The 24084-nt window shown below is 38.0% G+C and overlaps 1 protein-coding gene across 1 annotated transcript in view; it reads right to left on the bottom strand.

Moving 5' to 3' along the window:
• Positions 1-24084, bottom strand: part of USH2A (usherin) — a 733563-nt gene that overhangs the window by 157401 nt on the left and 552078 nt on the right. The window contains exon 49 of the mRNA XM_046679838.1: positions 11297-11518. Coding sequence (XP_046535794.1) covers positions 11297-11518 — 222 coding nt within the window. The remainder of the gene's footprint in view (positions 1-11296; positions 11519-24084) is intronic.

The following is a 24084-nucleotide window of genomic DNA, read 5'->3' as shown; positions in this document are numbered from 1 at the left end:
ACTCGCAAGAAATGTCTAGAAATTCACAAGGGAGAAAAGGTCACCCAAGCACTCCGGGATAAGAGGCTAGACAGAATGGAGGGGCAGCACCATCCTAGAACTGGAGACGTGGTGGTAGGAGTCTTGTAAGGTTTTGCCTGGCTTTGTCTAGGGTACAAACATTTGCTTCTTGTGAGTCCAGCAGCAATGGTAACCGTTCTTTCTTCATGAGATAGATCCGTATTCAAGTTCAGTTGAGCTCGCTCACGGAACAAGTCAACCCTTTGGCCACCATTTGTATCCTAGACCCATCACTAGACATGGGTAGGGGGCTGGGGACAGTGACAGAAAGACCTCGGAGGGAGGACCATTGATCTCTACCTCTCCATGAAAGACATGTGCGCCTGAGATACATCCTTTCTCCCACCGAATTCACTTTAACTGCCTGTGTTCACATCACTTCGATCTCGCCATAGAAGAGATACAGCAGAAATTTAGACATAAAAACCTCAATAAATAAACAATACCCTAGAGGCAGATTAAGCTAGAAATTAAGGTGCCTATCACCCATGTCACAGTGCTATCATATGAGAATTTATATCCAGTTATATAGCAGCACAATGTAATGAATGACTTATTTTAATTAGAATTTTGTTTATTTCTTATTAGTCCTGCCTGATAACATAAAGAACTTCAACTTCAACGTGGCCTGGGGTCCTGTATTGTTTAACCTGGTCCTATACAAACACCTACATTATGAAAGACACTCCTAATAACAGACCAATGAGTTTTAAGTGCTTTTTAAAAAAAAATTATTGAAAGTAGACGCTGCCTTGGCACATGCCTTAAGAAAGATGTTTGTCCACATATGACTCCAAAGAACCCGCTCATTGATCTTTCCACTTTAAAAAATATCTCCCAATATTTTAAATTTTTTATTTATGATTAGTGATATACAATGATCATAACTGAGTTTTGACACACCATGTTGAAATGTGAGTACTGTTCAAAGTAATTGGTTTACAGGTAATTATAAAGTAATAATAATAGTTGTTTCAACGTTTCCAGGAAAAAGTTCTTTCAAATATATACACACAGCAGGGTTATCATTGCAGTGCAAGTCTCGATTATGATGAGTGAAAATGACATATATCTAATACACACACATACATAAAATAAAAAGAAAACCCACAGCTTCAAGTTTTATATTGTTTTGACCTTTTTTTTTTGCTGCTTTCTAATCAGACATTTAAATATAACCTTGGGTTCGTTACTGTCATCTTTTTCTCTAGCAGTTTTCTTAAAATAATTCACGTTTCTATTTTAAAGAGCAATCAAAATCCGAAAACCGGCCCTTTAGGGAGCAGAATACATTCTTCCTCTCAACTCCTAAATTACTTTATGGTTTCACCAGGCTTTAAGTATAAAATCAAAATTCAGACATTGACCTAATTCGAAACTCGTAATCAGTCATCTGCTCGCTCTCAGGGACTTTTGACAGGTCAACTAAAATTTTGATAATGAACTGTTTTGCCACTAGAAAAAAAGGATGCTTTCTTTCACAAAGAGCTTCATCTTTGTTTCACTGAATTAAAATTTTCAGCCAAGATTTCGCTCACATAACAAGAAGTGACTCCCTTTCGAGTTTCTTTGGTAAACCATTACTTCTTTAATTATTATCAACCTTGTTCCAGTGTGATAAATTGCTAATTACTTAATACCCTAATCAGCGTTCATTCTTTGCACAGATAAACTGTGACAGTGCCATTAATTCAAATAGTAATTTCACTTAATGGCCAGAACGGCACACCAGATTTTTATGCAGCATTTTCTGAAGACTGCATCCATCACTGCAATATTCTGACATAAAGATGTCTGACGTGCACTAACTCACTTAGGGAGAGCAGATGTTGCTGAGCAGAGTTTGGTAGTAATTCCCATAGTGCATCACTTCAGCATGAATGAGCTGCAAATTCAGAGACAGACAATCTTGTGAAACTGCATTGCAATAACTTTTGACCTCTACCTAATTTATCACATGTAGCGCTTGACTTTTGAACTTTGACACACAGAACGCACCATTTTAAATATGCCCAAAGAAAAACAAAATAAGTCATATATTATTGATGGATTGATCTATTCTTCCAGAGGTTCTTCATTAAATTTGTATAAAGGTAGAGATGCTCTTTGAACAAGAGGCAGATGTTATTAAAGCGGTACAGGATGCACTGAACTATTAGACATTTATTTTTGAGATCAAATAGCATCTATTGTCTTTCAAAACAGCATATATCTCCAATGGATGGCTTCCATTGCATTGGATACAACTGAGGATATAGTAGAGGAAAGAGTTTTTTACTCACAATATTATGAATATTGCAAATATCTTACCAACACTTATTTAATGTCTATTGCTGAAAAAGAAAGTATTGAGAAACATACAGGCCTGACGAATTCCTAAATTGTTAAATCTGCAAAACAAGTGCTCCAAGTTTCTAAAAAAAGAGCAAGAATCATGACTCATGCTTTTGAGATAAAAACAGGACAGTAGTCAAGAACAGAGTCCAGAATATGACCACTCATTGTGGAACTCTAGGATGGAGCACGGGAACCACATTTTAAGCCAAGGGATTATATTTTAGGTCTAGAAGAATGAAAAAAAAAAGATTTGTGAATAGTCGTTCTCAGGACAAACATAAAATTGGTGGCAGAGCACGAAAGAAAGGAAATGTGTGCTTGCCTTCGCCAGTAGATGGCTCTATAGTTACCATCACAAAAATGAGAAAGAGTAGAGCAAAAAGGCTCCCCCAAATCGTTGCAAAATATTTTACAGCAATTACACATCACACTTCTCAAAAATTCATTATGTCATATGGAAATCTTCCCAGGAAATATTCCACACCACTTTTACACCTTGAGTTTCTGTGCTATATTCCCCTCTGCAAAGTTCCCAAATTCCACCTTAGGTAACAAACAGCAGCAGCCATTCATTCTTCCGAAGTCCAAACCCACAACATGAAAACTCAGTATTCTATTCCCAAACAATTTCAACCCAGAGTTTCATATCAAAGCCTTCATGGACAACATTTACAAAAGAAATAAGATACTATGTTTCAAACGTCTGTGGTGATCAGTTTCTCACGGCTAAAAGAGAATCCTGTCCTCTTTGAATGATAGAGAGTTTTTAATGTTCATCCTTTAATACCAAGAGATATAATCAAGTCCATGCCAAGATTAATGGCATCAGTGATAAAACCATGTAAGCAAACACTAAGAATAAAGGCAATAAAGAGGTTTAAAATATATTCAAAGAAAATGGTTAAGAATACATAGCCACTGTAATGACAAGCCTGACTTTCATCCCAAGGTACGTGTATAACACTCCTGCACAACTCGTCTGCCCAAGGAGAGCACTAAAAACATAAACGCTACCCCAGCACTTCTGTTCCAACAGCATCTGTTAATTCACTCCATTTATAAAATACATATTGACAAAGACAACTGAACTGGGACCAGGGAGATCTGATTTGGTGTGAGAAAGTCAATTCAATGTGATTTTGTTAAAGGGCTCCTGCAGGCAAATAAAAGAGTTTAAGTAATAAAATACATAAAGAGATGTTTTACGAGCCAGCCTGGTCTTGTGGCAGGCACACAACGCCAGGCAGGGAGAGAGGCCAGGCTTAGGAACAATATTATGAGATCCAAACCCTTGTGTAGCAGGTATGGTGTTGCGAGGTTGAGGAGAAAAAGGGCCAGATGGATATTCTGAAAGGTCATTAAGGTCACAGTCATTAGGGGCGACAGGAGGGAGAGGCAGCAGAGAGGGAAAAAAGACGAGCTGAACGTGTCTATTTTCAGTGAGACCTTCAGGAAGGTCAAGAGAATAGAAAGAGATTTTTTCCTTTTTTAAAGGATCATGCCTTCAGTCCACCATGATTACCAAAATTGGTGGAACCGCCACTGTCATGAATGTCATGAGAAACTCTAATGCTAATCTTGATTCACAGCAGTTGAGGAGTGTCATGATTTGCTTAAGAAATGTTTGACTAGCATAGAACATCATATTGAAGTAAATAAAAAAATGATTCCGAAATTTGGGTCTTTGGATGGACTTCAAGGGTATATGAAATGGCAGGCAAAATTTTTGTGTGGAGTCTATATAATATTATTTGAAGTGAGGGTTTGTCACTTTCAAAAGATTCTAAAGGGAGAGTATGGCCCCCAAAAGATTAAGAAGCATTGCCCAAGTAGACAGTAACCTCTACTCCATTTCTTAGAAAAGCTATGCTCTACTTTTTTGGCAATAGTGTTCTGACTTACCTTTCCTTCTCCTTCATATTTGTTCTGCCACTCAAATCTAATTTATTTCCTTAAGTCAAAGTTCTTATCATCACATTGACTCTTCCCTGAGTACTAAATAATGTTCAAATCCTTTTGCCTACTCAGATTTATCTCTATTTCCTAACTCATGACGTACACCTCCAATAAACCCAACTGCTCCCTATGACTTGGACATGCTCTGCAGATAGTTAATTTCACACTTTAGCTCAAGCTATGCCCTTTTGTTGAAACGTCTTTCTTCTATCCACATGTCTCAAAATCCTACTCATTGTTTGAGGTTCCAATCTGATGGTTCAGCTTTTTTCATTACCTTGGCTGGAATGATCTCTCAGTCTTAAGAATATGCTTGTATTCATCCCCCTTTCTGGTGCATGTTTAACCTTACAGGTACTTTTCTTCTTGATTAGATTGTAAGTCCTTAAGGATAAAGATGGAATCTTAGCCCTTTTTACACTCACAAAGCACCAAGAATGATATCTTGAACATAGTCACTATATTGTACATAGTATTGAACGAAAGAATATGGCAATTGACTAAAAACAAAAGTAACAGATGAGCAAAGATGCTAACGTAAGACATTTTGCTGCTATTTTAAAACTCTGACCCAGTATGGTATGAGGGAGGGCAACACTTTGACCTCCCCCAACCCGGCAACCATGGTCTGTCTTTTTTTTTTTTTTTTTTTTACATATTTTGGTGTATTTATTAATAGTCTTTTTTCTTATGAATCCTTTTATTTACAATACAGTTGTAATAAATAATGGATATACAATTCTACAGTTTACTTTTTTTGTAGCTTTTTTTTAATTAAGGTTATGAAAGTTAACATCCTTGTGAAATTACTGTTGTACATCATTATTAGTCATGTTGTAGGTACACCACTTCACCCCTAGTGCCCTCCCCCCACCCCCCTTTCCCCTGGCAACCACCAATGAGTTCTGTTTGTCCATATGTTAACTACCACCTATGAGTGGAGTCATACAGAGTTCGTCTTTCTCTGTCTGGCTTATTTCACTCAACATAATATCCTCAAGGTCTATCCATGTTGTTGTGAATGGGACAACTTTGTTCTTTTTTATGGCTGAGTAGTATTCCATTGTATATATATACCACATCTTCTTTATCCAATCATCAGTTGCTGGGCACTTAGGTTGGCTCCACGTCTTGGCTATTGTGAATAATGCTGAGATGAACACAGGGGTGCATGGAACTTTTGGAATTGCTGATTTCAGGTTCTTAGGCTAGATACTCAGTAGTGGGATGGCGGGGTCATAAGATATTTCTATTCTTAACTTTTTGAGGAATCTCCATACTGTTTTTCATAGTGACTGCACCAGTTTGCATTCCCACCAACAGTGTATGAGGGTTTCCTTTTCTCCAGAGCCTCTCCAACATTTGTCACTCTTGGTTTTGGATATTTTTGCCATTCTAACAGGTGTAAGGTGATATCTTAGTGTAGTTTTGACTTGCATTTCCCTGATGATTAGTGATGATGAGCATCTTTTCATGTGTCTATTGGCCATCCGTATATCTTCTTTGGAGAACTGTCTGTTTATGTCCCCTGCCCATTTTGTAATTGGGCCCCAAGCCGGCAACCATGGTCTATCTTTAATGGACCTGTTTTTTAGCTAAGTCAGAGGAAGAGGTGCTCAACTCATTAGTCATAGCACAGAGCAACTAATTGCTATGATTTTCTAGTAGAGGTGATTACTGTGCCTTAAAGCAGTGGTTCTCAAAGTTTTGTCTCAGGACCCCTCTTTTTGTTAGTTCCATTGAGTCAACTCTGAGTCTTGGAGACTCTGTGTATAGCACAGCAGAGCCCAGCCCGGTCATTTTCCTCCATCCTCTCCCCTTCCAGTGCTGTATCAGACAATACTTTGCTGCATTTTTCATGGCCAGTTTCTCCAGAAGAGTGGTCAGGTCCTTCTTCCTGGTCTATCTTAGTCTGGAAGCTCTGCTGAAACCTGTCCACCATGGGTGACCCTGCTGGTATTTGAAATCCCCGTGGTATAGCTTTCAGCATCACAGCAACATGCAGCCACCACAGTATGACAATCGATAGACGGGTGGTGTGGGTCCCTGACCAGGAAACGAACCCAAGTTGTGGCGAGGAGAGTGCTGAATCTTTACCAATAGACCCCCCAGGACCCCTATACACTTTTACAAGTAATCAAGGACTCCAGATAGCTTTTGTTTATATGGGTTACATCTGTTGCTATTTATTGGGTTAGTGCCTAAAACAGAAATTTTTGAACTATGTATTTATTAATTCATTTAAAATAATAATAAATATATACCATGTTAACATAAATATTTATGAAAAATAAATATTTTTCCCAAACTGAGAAAAACTAGTGAGAAGAAAGACATTGTTTTACATTTTTGCAAGCCTCTCTAGCGTCTGGCTTAATAGAAGGAACTGAATTCTCATGTCTGCTTTTGCATTGAACTGTTGCAATATCACATGTCGTGTAACCTCTAGAAATATCCACAGTACACTCATGAGAGAATGAGAGTAGAAAAGGCATAGAATAGTTTAGTATTATGATGAAAATAGTTTTGATCTTATAGACCACCTGAAAGGTCATGAAGACCCTCACGAGTCCCCAGGCCATACTTTAAGAGTCACTGCATTAGTGCTAGTACTTATACACAATACTTTTTCTTCTAACTTTGGAATACATGTGGTGTGTGATCACAGAGAAAAGTTTATGATGTTTCTCTCTCTCTCTCCCGTTTCTTTTTTGGTGAGGAAGTTTGCCCCTGAGCTAACACCTGTTGCCAATCTTTCACTTTTTGCTTGATGAAGAGTGGCCCTGAGCTAACATCTGTGCCCATTTTCCTCTATTTCGTATGTGGGACAGCATCACATCACGGTCTGATGAGAGGTGTAGGTCCACGCCCAGGATCTGAACCTATGAACACAGGCCACCGAAGTGGAATGTGCTGAACTTAACCACTATGCTACCAGGCTGGCCCCTGTGATGTCCCTTTTTTTATGGTCATCCAGAAAATATTTGCAACTTGGTAGTTGTATTATATTGGGCCTGCTCATCAGACTTGATGACCACTGATGTGGTTTGGGTTGGAGAGCACCCAAAGCTTGTCCAGGTGTCAGAATGCTCAGAGAGATAAAGACCATGGCCTCTTTAGCCATTTGGATGGAGTTAGAATCCTGTCTTAGGCACAGTGTCAAGAGATTCATGGGAAAATCTCCCAGCATCCCTTGCATTTAGCTGTTGACAGATGATAGCTGAGTTCTAGCCAATGAAATGTTAACAAAAATATTTGCTATTTCTAGACTTGGCCAATGAAAATCTTGCACAGACGTTATTCCATGTTTTCCCCCCTCCTGGCTGCAGGAGTGGATGCAACCCTCAGGAGATTTTAGAAGCTGCCTGTTGAAAATGGCAGACCCTCCAACAGCCAGAATGACTGCAGGAAAGAGAGCTAAGCTGCAGATAGGCTGACACCTGAGTGATATTATGTGAGAAAAAAATAAACCCCCACTGTATTGGAGCTGATATACGTTTTAAGGTTCATTTGTAACAGCAGTGAGCGTTACCTCAAGTAACACAGCCACTTACTAGCTGTGTGATTTGGGGAAAGTTTTTAACTTCTTTTAAAAGTGCTCCTGTTTCAGTGCCAGCCCAGTGGTGTAGCGATTAAGTTCATGCACTCCACTTCAGCAACCCAGAGTTTGTCGGTTCGAATCCTGAGCTCTGACCTAGCACTGTTCATCAAGCCAAGCTGTGGCAGCATCCCGCATAAAAAATAGAGGAAGACTGGCACAGATGTTAGCTCAGGGACAATCTTCCTCAAGCCAAAAGAGAAGGATTGGCAATGGATGTTAGCTCAAGGCCAATCTTCCTCACACACAAATAGTGCCTCTGTTTCCTTATCTGATAATCATAGTGCTTACCTCATAGGAGTGTTGTGAGGATTAAACGTGTTAATGCATATGAAGCACACAGAACACAGCTTGGCAAATAGTGAACATAGGATGCTGTTTACTTATTGTTGTATTTTGTCTCCTGATCCTTGAGTACATCTCAACAGGCAGTGTCTAGGAGACACTTGACAGGGCTGAATTCCTTGCCTGGACTTTAGTTATGTTTAGAACACTAACCTTTCAAGTCTACCAGCCATGGGGGAAATTTCTGAAAGGCTTGTGTGTCTACACTGGACTTTTGCATATTATATGATTTAATACCTTATTCATTTTCAAAGAAGGTCTTGTGAGGTTGGTTTTTATTTTTGTTTCTTAGTTTTACCTGGCAAAGTCAACCTTTTTTTGTAATAAAATACAGATCCAGGTGGCCTGTGCTCTCTTTCAAGGCCACTTTTTAAAGGTAATCCTTTTACAGGCAATCCTTAAATTCCTGGGATCAAAGAAAATGTCCAATTAAAACTTTATTCTCTTATATGTCAGACAACTATCCACTTTCACTATCTTCTGGACAGCTGATGGAGATCACCAAAATGACATAGGACTATCAACCAGTTTGACAGTATATATACTAAAATTGTCCTCTAAATGTGTCCCACTGGGTTGGATTTAAAAATGTATAAGATGGATACAGTGTGGATCCAGATGGGTGATTTATAACTTCATGGAATAGTAAATGCCTTGGAAACAAACACACTTGATGGTGGCCCAAGGATAAAATAAGAAGCTAGAACTCAGGTATTTTTTGGCTCAAAAAAGGAGATGAGTCTTTCCCACACTGGCAGGATTGAAATTTAGTTGTGAATAATTTAATTTAGCATTTCTTACTTTTTAAAGACTACCAAAATACTGAGAGTTTAGTATTTTTTTTAAGGCACAAGATTCAGGTACATCCAGGTTGATACCTATTATTTTTTTGATTGATTAGTTTTTCAAGTGCCCTTCCTGGTAATTTTCATCAGAACTTTACAATGAAGAGAATGTATACAAGAACGTGGTATGTAACAATAATATTATAATAGTCAATTTAGATAATTGTTACTCGTATTATGGATAACTCTGATGGTTTTTAAAAACAGAAGAAATTATAGAAAGAATTCATAATTCATCTCCATCAAGATATTGTGATGTCCTGAGTCATACTCAGAAAAGGGCTGGATTGTCAACACTTACTAGCTTCATGGGGTAGATTTACTCTGAAGCTAAAGAAGCTTGAGTTTCAGGGCCCTTTGCCTGCATGAGCCCCTTCCAAGGAAAGTGTGATTGTATATTTTTATAAAATTTGCAAATGTATAATATTTCACCACAATTTGTTATGACCACTGTCTCTTTCTCCTTTAACTTACTCTCTGCCATAGGTGCCCTCATATTGATTGAAATTGGAGTGACTATGGATATTTTTGAAACCTACTAAAGGGAAGTCGAGTTGGGGAAATATTTAGTTTGGGCTCAGTAGCTACATTTATCTAATTTCAGTCACTTCTATAAAAAAGTTGTTAAGGCTCAAATATGCCATTTTCACTGCAGTTTGGAAAGATAAGAAATGTGAGAAATTATAGACTCTTAATTTGGATGCCTGTAGAGGGAAGCTTTAAAGAAAGAGAGATCAGAAAAAGTAATGTGATATGAAACCAAAGCTGTAAAAATGAACAATAGAATCAACGGGAATATTCTGACAACAAGAAGACAATTGGAACAAAATAAATTTCAGATCATACCAAAAGTAGCAAACTATTAAAAGAAAATGGTGGATCTAGGATTGAAGCAATGCCTAGGCCATTTGATTGTTTGATAATACAAATTATGAAGAGAAGCAGCTCATAAATATATTGGACAAATTATACTTCTTACTGATTTGTAACTGAAATAGTGACATCTATGATAATATACAACTCAAATACAGTCATATGAGAAGGATGTCCATGAAAAGCTGATTAATGATGTTGTCAATTTGACAAATATTTAGACAAGTCCCTGAAATCTTAGAAAGACTCTTGGTAGATATTTCTCCACATTTGGCAATAATCTTAAACATTTACATAATATTACGATAATGAGTTGTGAAGCTTAAACTCACTTTTCTAAACTTTAAACAGTTAAAAAATTTTTTTGATTAACCATGTGACAGAAAAGAATAAATTCTCTTTCTATTCTCTCTATAGATAGTTACAGTACAAAGCCACAGTTGTAGGAAGAGACAATCAAAGTACAAGTTAAACACATTAGGAAAAAAACAAAGATGCCAGAAGTTAAATAATTCAAATACAGTATTTTTATGTTAGTGAAATTTGCTTGGTTCTTTTCTTAGATTTGTAATTTTTGTAATTTATATCCGCCTTCTAAATAAATATTTATTTTTATATTTTGTCTTGTCTTCACTATTTTGTTTTCTTTTCTTAAAGATGGTCCCCTGAACTGAATAACTTTCAGGGACCCAAAAATCTAGGTCCGACTAGCCATGTAATCTTGAGCAAGGGCTTAATCTCTGTGTCTCAATTTGCTCATTTTTAAAATGTGGATGATAATAGTGCCTATCTTGTAGGATTGTTATGAAGATCAATTGAGGTAATAATACATAAAACATTGGGCATCGTGCCTGCTAGATAGTAAGTACTCAAATAATGACAATGATTGTTATTAATGTTAGTGTTAATTTGATAGCTGCAGAAGAATAAGGGAATAAAAGAGTTATGACACAATATCATCCATAGTAATTTTGGACACTGTTCTTATTTGCTAGGAAATATTCTCTTGCTCCAGAACCTGTGCATTCGTGTGTGTTTTCTTTGCTTTTGGGTGGACACGACACTTTTCCAGAAGAAATAGTTTTGATCTGTTTTTATGAAATGCATCACACGCACATAAAAATGTGAGATTACATTTTTATTGCTTATACAGCATGTACCTAATCGTTGCATTAGATGTAATGAACATGAGTTTTAGTTAATTGCTCGTGTAGGGAAAATTTCTTAACTTCTCTGCGTCCCAGATTGTCCATCTATTGAAAGGTAGACCAGCGCCCCTTACCTGGAAGGCGCCTGTACACGACACCCTCTTCTTCGCCACCACAGCACTCTACATCCTTGCTCACAATCTGTCCCCCACAGCACTGCTGGCCGAGGCCATCCCGAAGCCTCCCAGCACAGCAGATCTGGTTTCCTGAGGTGGAGTACGGCATTCTGCCACAGCAGGAGTCGCCGACGCCAGCGGAAACCCGATGGTGCTGCTCATCTGGACAGCATACTTCACCTGTCAATTTAGGACAATAACCATCATTGCATGAGTGAAAAAAATATGCTTTGACTCACAACTAAATTTTATCACAATCATCTTGCAGATGCCAACTAGCTGACAGAATTACGAGAAAGAATACCGTCATACTGGAGTTGCAAAATCTCAATGCAACTTCAAAATGTTTGCATTAAAGATGTATAAATCTGTGTGTCTGCTCACATACACACACGCCAACTTAGAGGTGAAGCTACGCTGCCTATTTCCTCTCTGAGCCTTAACAAATGAGCACATTAGGTCTGGTGACATGGATTAAGTGATATTATTAAAAAATTTATCTGCAAATGATTTTCTGTCTACTTAGTGTAATTTTCTCTTTTTGGAAAGTGGGGTAGATTCAAAATCAACTCTTATTAAATTTGTATTGCCTATGATTACAATTTTTTTAACCAGACTATATTTATTTAACCAAAAAGAAATACTTCCAATGGGAAAGTCAATTATGTGAGAGGAGGTAAACATACCATATTCAAGTCAACGTGCTAGTACTTTGCTGAGCTACGGCAGACACTGAATTTCACTAATGTAGTTACATCCACATCCCCCTTTACATGATATTCTGGGAAACTTGAGATAAGCATAAAATAATATTTTGCCTGGTGCCTTGGGATCAAAGGAATAAAATATTCTAAATATCAACAGTCACCTTTTTTTTTTTTTTGTTTAATAAAGAGGCCTCTAAAAGACAAGAAAACTCTAAAAGACAGAAATCTCAAAATTGCTTTCCTTAAGGATACCTTGGAAAACACTAATTACAACTTGGTGGATCTAAAATCCAAACGTCACGTTTCCTCTCTCTCATGACCCAACTGTGGGTTGACCTCCCTCCTGACCTCCGGAACCTTGACTTCCTGCTCCTCTTTGCCTTATTCCTCCTCTCCTTCCTGCACTTTCAACAGACCCTCTTCTCTTTCCTCCATTGGCCCTTCTTAAACGTATCTTTCTCCCTGGACAATATCACTTATTATATCTTATAAGGTATGTGGGTATGATGACCAACCTGGCAGGTCTCATAGCTTTAAATCATGGTCTAGATAAGATTTGCATAATCTAGTTAATGACTTGCCAAACCTTCTTAAGAAAAGGCACAAGTTCCCTGAAGAATTTAGGATTGCTTTAGGAATTTATAGTCCTGGATTCCCTGATCCCTGTCAATTAGTTCATCTTTTTGTGAGGCCAGGATATGCCAAAACTTGGTTAGTAGAAGCAAGATGAATTTCTTGTCAAAATGATATTAAAAAACATGGGACAACACTTAACTATGGATAGACATATAAAGAGTACAAAAAAAGGGCAAGAACTCTTAGTAGCTATCATTGAGGTCTTTCTTGCCCAAAATTCATTAGTCAAAAATTCACCCCACCAGATAAAATGGACAAGTTACTAGAAACACACAGTCTACCAAGACTGAATCATGAAGAAATAGAAAATCTGAATAGACTTATATCTAGAAAGAAAATTGAATCGCTAATCAAAAACCTCCCAACAAAGAAAAGCCCTGGACCAGATAGGTTCACTGGTGAATTCTACCAAACATTTAAAGAAGAATTAGCATCAATCCTTCTCAAACTCTTCCAAAAAATTGAAGAGGAAGAAACACTTCCTAACTCAATATATGAGACCTGTATTACCCTGATATTAAAACTAGGCAAAGACACTTCAACAAAAGAAAACTACAGGCCAATATCACTTATGAATATCAATGCAAAAATCCTCAACAAAACACCAACAAATTGAATTCAATAGCATACTGAAAAGATTATACAACATGACCAAGAGAGATTTATTCCTGGAATGCAAGAATGATTCAACATACAAAAATCAATTGCTGTAATGCACCATATTAACAGAATGGAAGAAGACAAAATGTCAACTCAACTGATGCAGAAAAAGCATTTGACAAAATCCAGCACTATTCTATGATAAAAACGTCAACAAACTATGAATAGAAGGAAACAACTCAACATAATAAAGGGCATATATGAAAAATTCACGGCTATCATTGTATTCAACAGTGAAAGCCTTTCTTCTAAGATAGAAAGAAGACAAGGATGCTGTGAATTTGCCACTTCTATTCAACGTAATATTGGAAGTTATAGCCAGTGTAATTAGGCAAGAAAAAGGGAGAAAGGCATCCAAATTGAAAGGGAAAAAATGAAATTATCTCTGATCACAGACAATACAATCTCATATGTATAAAACCCTAAAGATTCCACACACAAAAAACTTTGTTAAAACTAATAAATGAATTCAGCAAAGAAGCAGGATACAAAATTAACATACAAGAATCAGTTATATTTCTATACACTAAGAATGAACAATATGAAAAGGAATTTAAAAAAACAATTCCATTTATAATAGTATAAAAAATATTTAAGAATAAGCTTAAACAAGGAGGTGAAATAATTATACACTGAAAACTGCAAAATTCCGCTGAAAGAAATTAAAGAAGACACAAATAAATAGAAGGACATCCCATGTTCATGAATTAGAAGACAACATTGTTAAGACATCAATACTGGCCAAAGTGATCTACAATTCAACACACTCTCTATCAAAAATCCCAACAATGCTTTTTCAGAAACAGAAAAATCCATCCTGAGATGCAAATGGAATCTCGAGGGGCCCCAACTAGCCAAAACAGTCTTGAAAAGGAATGAAGTTGGAGGTCTCACACTTCCCAATTTCAAAACTTACAACAAAGCTGTATTCAAAACAGTGTGGTCCTGGTGTAAAGACAGGCATCTAGACCAACAGAATAGAATAGAGAGCCCAGAAATAAAACTTCCCTTATAAGATCAAATGATTTTCAATAAGGATGCCAAGACCATTTAATGGGGAAAGAACCATCCTTTCAACAAATGGTGTTGGGAAAACCAGATATTCAAATGCAAAGAATGAAGCTGAACTCTTGTCTTATACCATATACAAAAATTAATTCAAAATGGACCCAAGATCTAAATGTGAAAGCTAAAACTATAAAATTCTTAGAATAAAACACAGGGGAAAAGTTTAATGACACTGGATTTGGCAAGGATTTCTTGAATATAGCACCAAAAGCACAGGCAACAAAAGAAAAATAGATGAATTGGACTTCATCAAAAGTAAAAAGTGTTGAGCCAGCCCTGATAGCCTAGTGGTTGGGGTTCGGTGTGCTCTGCTTCAGCAGCCTGGGTTCAGTTCCTGGGCACGGAACCACACCACTTGTCTGTCAGTGCTCGTGCTGTGGTAGCGGCTCCTATAGAAGAACCAGAACAACTTACAACTATACCCAACTATGTACTGGAGCTTTGCAGGGGAGGAAAAAAGGAGGAAGATTGGCAAGAGATATTAATGAAGAACAAATCTTCCCCCCTGCAAAAGAAAAAAAAGTTAAAAAGTGTTATGCATCTGGGGCTGGCCCCGTGGCCGAGTGGTTAAGTTCGCGCGCTCCGCTGCAGGAGGCCCGGTGTTTCCTTAGTTCGAATCCTGGGCGCGGACATGGCACTGCTCGTCAGACCACGCTGAGGCAGCGTCCCACATGCCACAACTAGAAGAACCCACAACGAAGAATACACAACTATGTACCGGGGGGCTTTGGGGAGAAAAAGGAAAAAATAAAATCTTAAAAAAAAAAAAAAAAAAGTGTTATGCATCTAAAGACACATTCAACTGAGTAAAATGCAACCCATGGGAGAAAGTATTTTCAAATCATATATCTTATAGTGGATTAATATCCAGAATATATAAAGAACTCCAACAACTTAACAACAAAAACACAAACAATTCAATTTAAAAAATGGGCAAAGGATTCATATAGACATATCTCCAAAGAAGGTGTACAGATGGCCAATAAGCACCTGAAAAGATGCTCAATATGACTAATTATTAGGGAAATGCATATCAAAACCACAGTAGGACGGCTGTTATTAAAAAAAACCCTCAGAAAATAAGTGTTAGCAAGGAAGTGGAGAAATTGGAACCCCATGCATTGCTGTTTGTAATGTAAAATGGTGCAGCTGCTGTGGCAAGCACCATGGCAGTTCCTCAAAAAATTAAACATAGGGCCAGTCCAGTGGTGTAGTGGTTAAGTTTGCATGCTCTGCTTTGGTGGCCTGGAGTTCACAGATTCGGATCCTGGGCGCAGACCTAGGATTGCTCGTCCAGCCACACTGTGGCAGCATCCCACATAAAATAGAGGAAGATTGACACAGATGTTAGCTCAGGGACAATCTTCCTCACACATACACACACAAAATTAAACGCAGAATTATCATATGATTCAGGAATTCCACTTCTGGGCATACAGCTAAAAGAACTGAAAGCACGGACTCAAACAGATATTTGTACATCAATATTCATCGCAGCATTATTCACAATAGTCAAAAGGTGAAAACAACCCAAAAGTCTATCAACAGATGAATAGATAAACAAAACATGCTATATACACACAATGGAATATTATTCAGCCTGAAAGAGGAATGAAATTCTGACACATGCTACAACACGGATGAACCTTGAAAACATTATGTTAAGCGAAATTAGCTGGTCACAAAAGCACAAATATTATATGATTCCACTTACATGAGGTACCTAAAGTAGTCAAATTCATAAAGACAGGAGACAGAATGGTGGTTGCCAGGGCTTACGGATGAGGGACAAGGGGGAGTTCAAGTTAAATGAGTACAGAGTTTCAGCTTGAGAAGACAAACATGTTCTGGAGATGTGGTGGTGATGATTGCACAGCCATGTGAACGTATTTAATGCCACTAAACCGTGTGCCTAAAACGGTTGAAAAGATAAATTTTATGTTGTATATATTTTACCACAATAAAAAAATCCAGTTTCATAAAAAGGGAAAACATAATTCCACGCCTGGTTTCAGAGACCACTTAACTACCACCCTCCAAGAATGCTCTGGTCTCAACAGAAGAGAAGAAGACACCACAACTTCCCAGAAAACAGAAGATAGGACGGCAGGCTGTCCCTCCTCTCTAAATTACAAGAGCTTGCTGAGCACTTGGAAGACGCTTTAGCTCCAAAAAAAGAAAAAACATCAGACAAAATTAATAGCATTTCAGATTACACAATTAGATAAAGCCAAGAACAAGGACACCTCTATGTCTAGTTGACTCAAAGACAGCTGCCAGTATTGTAAGGAAAAGGGACATTCAAAGAACACTCACTCTACTTCAGCTAGAAAGATAGAATTGAAAAAGGAAAAGGACAAATGTTGACAGCACATTCCGTCTCTGAGAAAGTAGCTGCTCTGGTCTCTCCATAATTTCCCTTAACACAAAACAGAGAAATTTCCATGCAATTGTAGAAATTGAAGATTTCATATCTAGTTGATATTGAGGCTACATTATCCACCATAAATTCTACTACTTTTCCACCATTCCTTCCCAGGAATAACCAAACCATCTTAGTGGTAGAAATTTCAAATACCTCTCAGACTCTGCCTTTGCTGTTGATTTTTCTCCCCAAAGCCCCAGTGCACGTTTGTATATCCTAGCTGTAAGTCCTTCTAGCTCTTCTGTGTGAGCTACCACCACAGCATGGCAACTGACAGACGGGTGATGTGGTTCTGCTATCAGGAAATGAATCCAGGCAGTGGAATCGGTAAAAGTGCAAAACGTTAACCACTAGGCCATCAGGGCTGGCTCATGCCTCTGTCTTTTTTCATCATCTCTTGATTCAATACGCCTTTCGATTTAGTAATTCCACCCCAGGGCATCTGGTGGGAGGAGATCCGCTTTGTAAATATGATGCCAGTACTAAATGTGGACCCCAAAGCCTCTTTCTGGAACTCCCAGGAGATGAATCCCCAGTCTATAATTTGATGATGGCACAGAATGATTACCCACTACTTGATGCCTCCATGACCAACATTTCAGACCTTGAATCTACTATCTTCAAGAGCCTCGGGGGCAAGGACAGTTCAGATATGGGATTCACAGAAGAGGCTAAATCCTTAAAGGTCTCTATAAATCTGGCCATGCCCTTCTTGAAACTGGCCCAAAACCTATTTAAAAAAATGGCGGCTATTGAATAACTGTGGTTCATCATACCCCCTTAACTCCAGAAAGGACTTATCCCCAGTAGTAATTCTTATAATATCCTATTCATTCCATCAAAAAGATAAATGACTTGTATACCACATTCTCCAAGATTTAAGGGCCATTAACAGGATTGTGCTTCCTGACTTCCCGGTAGTTCCCAGCCTGAACACCATCCTATCTCCAATACCTGAGACAGCTGCTTAATTTGGAGTAATAGATCTATGCTCAGCAGTTTTTCTGACACTCAGACTCACAGTATCTTTTAGCATTGGGACTGTTATATCCCAAGAGTGTATGGAAACACCCTCTTAATTCCTACAATTACTTAGCCATAACCTTAGCATGGTAGGCAGAATATGGCCTCCCAAAGATGTCCATGTCTCAATCCTGGAACCTGGAACCTCAATCCTGGAACATGGCAAAAGGGAATTAAAATAGCAGATGGAATTAAGTTTGATAATGTGATATAAGAAAGGCTTGACTGGCCATTGCAGGCCTGAGGGATGGAAGGGGACGACTAGCCAAGGAATGTGGTTAGCCTCTAGGAGGCGGAAAAGGGAAGAAAATGGATTCTCTTCTCCAGAAGAGAACACAACCTGGCCAACACCTTGATTTTAGCCCAGCGACACCCATTTGGAATTTCTGACCTTGAAAAAAATGTAAGATAATAAATTTGTGCTGTTTTAAGCCAGTAAATATGTGGTAATTGTTATGGTAGACCTATGAAACTAACATATTGAAGGTATTTGATTTCCTCTTTAAAACCCCACTCCTATACAATGTGTGGATGATCTCATTATGTTCCCCAGAGAGTCTTAAAAAATTAATTCTGGGGCCGGCTCTGTGGCCGAGTGGTTAAGCTCTCGTGCTCCGCTGTGGCGGCCCAGGGTTTGGATCCTGGGCGTGGACATGGCACCGCTCGTCAGGCCACGTAGAGGCGGCGTACCACATCCCACAACTAGAAGGACCTGCAACTAAGATATACAACTGTGTACGGGGGGGTTTGGGGAAATAAAAGCCAAAAAAGAAAAAAGAAAAAAACATTGGCAACAGTTGTTAGCCCAGGTGCCAATCTTAAAAAAAAAAAAAATTGGGGCCGGCCCCGTGGCCGAGTGGTTAAGTTCACGCGCTCTGCTGCAGGCGGCCCAGTGTTTCGTTGGTTCGAATCCTGGGCGTGGACATGGCACTGCTCATCAAGCCAAGCTGAGGCGGCGTCCCACGTGCCACAACTGGAAGGACCCGCAACGAAGAATATACAACTATGTACCGGGGGGCTTTGGGGAGAAAAAGGAAAAAAGAAAAAATCTTAAAAAAAAAAATTAATTCTCTATATTTGTTGACAGTGGTAGCACAAAATCTCAAAATGTCAATTTTTTCAGAACAAAGTGCATTCTAGACTGTGACATCATGCAAAATGGAAAGTCTCTTTCCCTTCAAAGGTTGGAAGCTGTTCATGACTTTCCTCAGTCAATTGCCAAAAGTCTGCTTAGATAAAGGATTGCCCAGTCTCACAGAATCAACAAGAATCAATGAGGATCCTTGGTCTCATAGGATTTCAATGTCCATTAGATATTTGATCCCTGGCTTTTGTGAACCCATTGCCCCTTTATAGGATCTGATAAAAGTGGACACACCCGAGTCTTTGCTCTGGAATGATTCATTAGAGACTATCTTCTGTCACTTAAAGGATGCCTGTTAACTTCCTTTACTCTTAGGCTCCCCAATTACTGTAAACCTTTCCTTCTATCTGCCCATGAAAGATAGGGCAAGCTTAGGGGTTATAACTCAGGAGCTCAGTATTCGTTAGAGACAATAGTCTCCCACTAATATTACTTAGTTCAAGTAACTTAATGAAGACCAAACAACTAATAAGTCAAAGAAATGAGATGTGAAGAGAGGCAGTTTGACTCCAAACCCCATGATATTATCTGCTAATTATTCAGCAAAAAACCATCAAAACACTATACCGAATTTTTTCCTTTATTAGAATATGATCACATAAGCTATTACTGGAAATACAGAGTCTAGTCTGAGTAGGACATTTTTGCTTTCCTTTTAATAGAGATTTTCAATATAATTTCAAGGGAGATATATTTGCTTTCTTTCTGTTCTACCAATATACCAGAAGAACATATTGTGACATGTATGAAGTCATCGCATTATTATATAACATAATATCTCTAATGGCTCAATCTCATATTTGATCATGAAAATTCTAATCTTGACTAGCTGTGTAGCTTGGCCATATGTCTCATTTTTCCTATTTGCAAAATGGAAACAGAATGCTAAGACATACTCCTTTTTATAAAATTTATTTTAAAAAATATCATCCAGTTAAAATTCACCTCCTTTGGATACATAGTCTATGAATTTTAACACAAGAATACAATCAGATATAAAAGAGTTTCATCACCCCCCAAAACCCCTTAACGGTCAACACCTTCCTCCCACCCATTATCCTTTCTCGGCAATCACTGATTTGTTCTCCATCACTATAGCTTGTTTTTTCATGTATGTCATGTAAATGGAATCTCGCAGAGTGTAACTTTTTGAGATTGGTTTCTTTCACTCAGCATAATGCCTTTTTGGTACATCTCAGTGGTTTGTTCCTTTTGATTGCTGGGTAGTATTCCTCTGTGTGGATGTACTAGTTTGTCCACTTACCCACTGAGGGACATTGAGGCTCGTTCTAGTTTTTGGCAAATATGAATAGAATGGCTATAAACATTCATGTGAAGATTTTTGTGTAAGCATAAGTTTTCATTTCTCTAGAGAAAATATTTAGGAGTGGGCCAAGGCATACTCAATTTTCTCTCAAGATTGAATTCCTAGAATTCAGAGGACAGTCGGCTTAGCTGATAATGTAATCATGAGCCCTCTGGGACCAGTTCAACCTGACCCCATCTTACCAACAGAGTGATTAAGGGTCATTTTTCAGGGGCAGTGAGCAAAAAATGCAAGCTGCGTAGCCAGAGCATGCACGGAGGAGAAAATCTTGACCCGAAATAACACCTGGAACCAAAGATTCTTTCCCTATGGAATCAAAAGGACCAGCATACAACCGGAACTTGAAAGTCAGACTCTTATCAGAAACGAGGGGTCCATTGTCTAGGAAGATCCAGTGTTAAAGTTCCTTTCCACACCTTACCATAAATGTTTAAAGCTTTCCAATCGAAACTTGCCCCACTGGCACTTCCATGTATCAGCCCATTTGCCCTAACCTCTTAAATTTTGCCCCAAACTCCGGATAGGGGAGACAGATTTGAGGGTCTTGCTTCCTCTCTCCTTGCTGGTTGACCTTGCAATAAAACCTTTTCTTTTCTCAAAAGCCAATGGCGTAAATAGTGGCTTTTTATGTACACATCAGGCAGAGGACCCCCTTTTAGAGTGGTGACAATAGTCTTCGAAAGCATCCCACAACATAGTATCTATAAGCAGAAGAGGACTTACTAAACTTTTCATGATGATTCTGCTAGAGGCCAATGAAGGCTAATGAGCTTACCGTGAACAGCAAAGTTACTGAATTTGTTACATTCCTCTGGGTAAAAGGATTTTCCTGTTTGGTCTCAAATGTAGTTGCCATATTTCTTAAATCTTTACAGCTAGAGAACACAGTGCTCCTTGTTGGCAAACTTGCTTTAACATAATATGTCACATGGCCCAGGGGCAGCATCAGTAAATTGAACCTCCCTTAGGACAATGGCGGGCTTAAAGAAAACATAGTGTACACATCTATATTGGGGAAAACCAACAATTTTTTTTTAAAGTCACTTTTGAGTATAAAAATACTAATTGGTTTGGATGTGTTATCCATGGCTCCCTGAATCCCTCAGAATCTTATTCAGTGACTGACAGAAGATGAAGCTTCATAAAAAAGAGATGTGGATTATATCAATGAAAAGTAAAACTGATTTTTTTTCTCCTCAAAAAAGGGCTATTAGACATAAGATACAAGGATCAGTCACCTTCTCATTAACCTCTCAAAATGAAACTATTTCACAAGAGGCTTGAAAATGTTTTCTCTTTAAAAGCGACCATGCAGGCTTCACAGTTAATTGTTATTCTTATCAAAGAATGACCCACATTAACATTTAGCTTCAGGTCATTAGCATATTTATAAAAAAAGGGGAGTGGAATGAGCATTCCTTTTTCTGCTGCTCTTTACTATGTGGTGCTATGGAGGAAAACTGTGAGAAAAAAATGAAGTAAATATTATTAACCAATATTTCAGACTTAAATACCAAAATGCCTATACCCCATCTCAGCCTTGATCTGGCAGACTACTGATCGAACCTGAATTACATTTAGATATAAGACGGTTTGGGGTCACTATCCTTTCTTTCTTGTTGTAAATGGTGTTAGACTAGTTAACAAAGACCATTGGCCGAAGATGCAGATGACAATACATTGTCTTCGTTTAGGTACATGGAGACTAATGATTGGAGCAAAACACTCTTTTTGATTATCCTGTGAGATTGCATTGTTTTTTTCTTGACACCAAGGGAGGTATTCAAATACTATGAAAAATGAACTAACTACTTAAATGGAATCCGAATGTGGGCCATGCTCAAGTTTGGTAGATATTAAAATGCTTGAGGTCTGAGTGAGCATGTGTCAATGTACAGATCATAGAGGCTTTAAAAACTCTTGTTTTAAAAATTACTTATTAAAAAGTTTTGTGTAATATCTATAAATGACCTTTGAGCAACGAAGGTTTATTTCATTTTCAGGAAAAAAATGTGAGATTTTGTTTGGAAATAGAACAAAAGTAGATTGTTTTCTTAGTTTAAAATCTCACATTTTTTGTACAGATTGAGAAAGGCAACAAGAGTTAATCACCATGATAAATGCAACCAAGTATTTTTCATCAATTTTAGGGGACAGAGGATATTTCTCAGAGCTTGAACGGTTAATTGCAAGTCATAACATTAAAAATTTTCGTATGACTTAGAGATGAGAACACTATCATTTAGTTCTATGCTAGACTTAGAGAAAAGCCTAATGTGGTCTATTGGTCTGAAGAATGGGAAGAATGGGACAACAGAAAATTTCCATCTCATCTCTGTAGTTATAATTTGTAAGGCAATTCTTTGCAGGGGAGCGAAGACATAACACATAGTTAAAAACTCCAAAAGTGTAAATTATTTTGAGAGAGTGAAACATTTGACAATGTTTGATTGTTGCTAACACTATAATTTGTAGCATAAAGAAGTTAACACTTCTACAAAATCCTTGTTTCCATCACCGTTGTGTTTTCTTACTTGGAAAATCTAGCTGATTAAGAGATATTCAATTATGAAAGTATTTTATGAAAATACTAATTATGAAAGAATCAGAAATAACAGTACTGCTATAAGGACAGATTTTTCTATTATTTTTAAGGGACAATTACAAAGAATAGAGAATCTTTGCCTTGAATAAACTTGCATAGTATTTAATCACTTCACCTTCCCTTTTTGCTCTAGTGTTTTGCAAAAGAGATGCTCCGTGAGACAATTTCTCCTTTCACATGCCTTGGAAGGATATATTTATACCAAACGCAAAGATACATTGAACAATACTTGAGTTAACTAGACGTTTGGCATAAATTTCATGCTAGACTTTTGGTGGTGAGCATGCCAAAGACAGATGCCAAATTATACTGTTGTACACCGACAACTTATATAATGTTATAAACCAATACTACCTCAATTAAAAAAAAAAATCTGTGTTCTCAATGTTTTTTCCAGGATAGATAGTAATCGACTGTGGCAGTAATGAAGATGTTTGAAGTTTGGAATTGTCAGTCAAAAAACTATGCTAATACATATTAACATGTTATGGTTACCTTACTGCACAATGGGTATGATCTGCCCACCGCAAGACAAAAGCCAATCATCAAGAGGCAAGATGGTGGCAGAGAAAGGGCATTTATTATAGCTTGCTAGCAAGAGGGAAGATGGTCAACTAATGTGCAAAAGAACCATCCTAATGGGGGTGCAGAATCTTGAAGCAGTTATATAGGCCAGTGGGTTATAGGGGAGGGGGTAGGAATGTTGACCCTCTGGTGTTACAGACTGGGAGTGGCCACACCAGATCTTTCAGTTGTCCTTGATGATGGCTATCAGCATAGACTCTCTGTTTGGGGGTCATCATATTCCTAAGGAACTCAAAAGAATGAAGCTATCGTCTTATCGCAGCTGGGAGGTATAAGCACAAGCAGGGGTCCTAAATTCTACAGAACATGTGGATCTCCTGGAGGGTGCATATCCAGCTGAGTTAGTTAGTCAGAGGTCATTCAAAGTTACAACACGGTCTCTTTTCTACAATATGGCTTCCCTTATGTCAACCTTGTGTTGAGCCAATTTCAGTTATATAAGAACAAGCCAGAGTACTTAAAAGAGCATAGATTTTAGAGGGACACACTGAGATTTGCATTTCAGCTCTTCCACACCCATCTATGTGAATCTGGGCATGTTTATAATCCTGTCTAAACCTCTTTCC

This window comes from Equus quagga, chromosome 12 (genome assembly GCF_021613505.1).
Source record: "Equus quagga isolate Etosha38 chromosome 12, UCLA_HA_Equagga_1.0, whole genome shotgun sequence".
NCBI classification, from domain to species: domain Eukaryota; kingdom Metazoa; phylum Chordata; class Mammalia; order Perissodactyla; family Equidae; genus Equus; species Equus quagga.
This window is presented reverse-complemented; position numbering and strand designations above follow the sequence as displayed.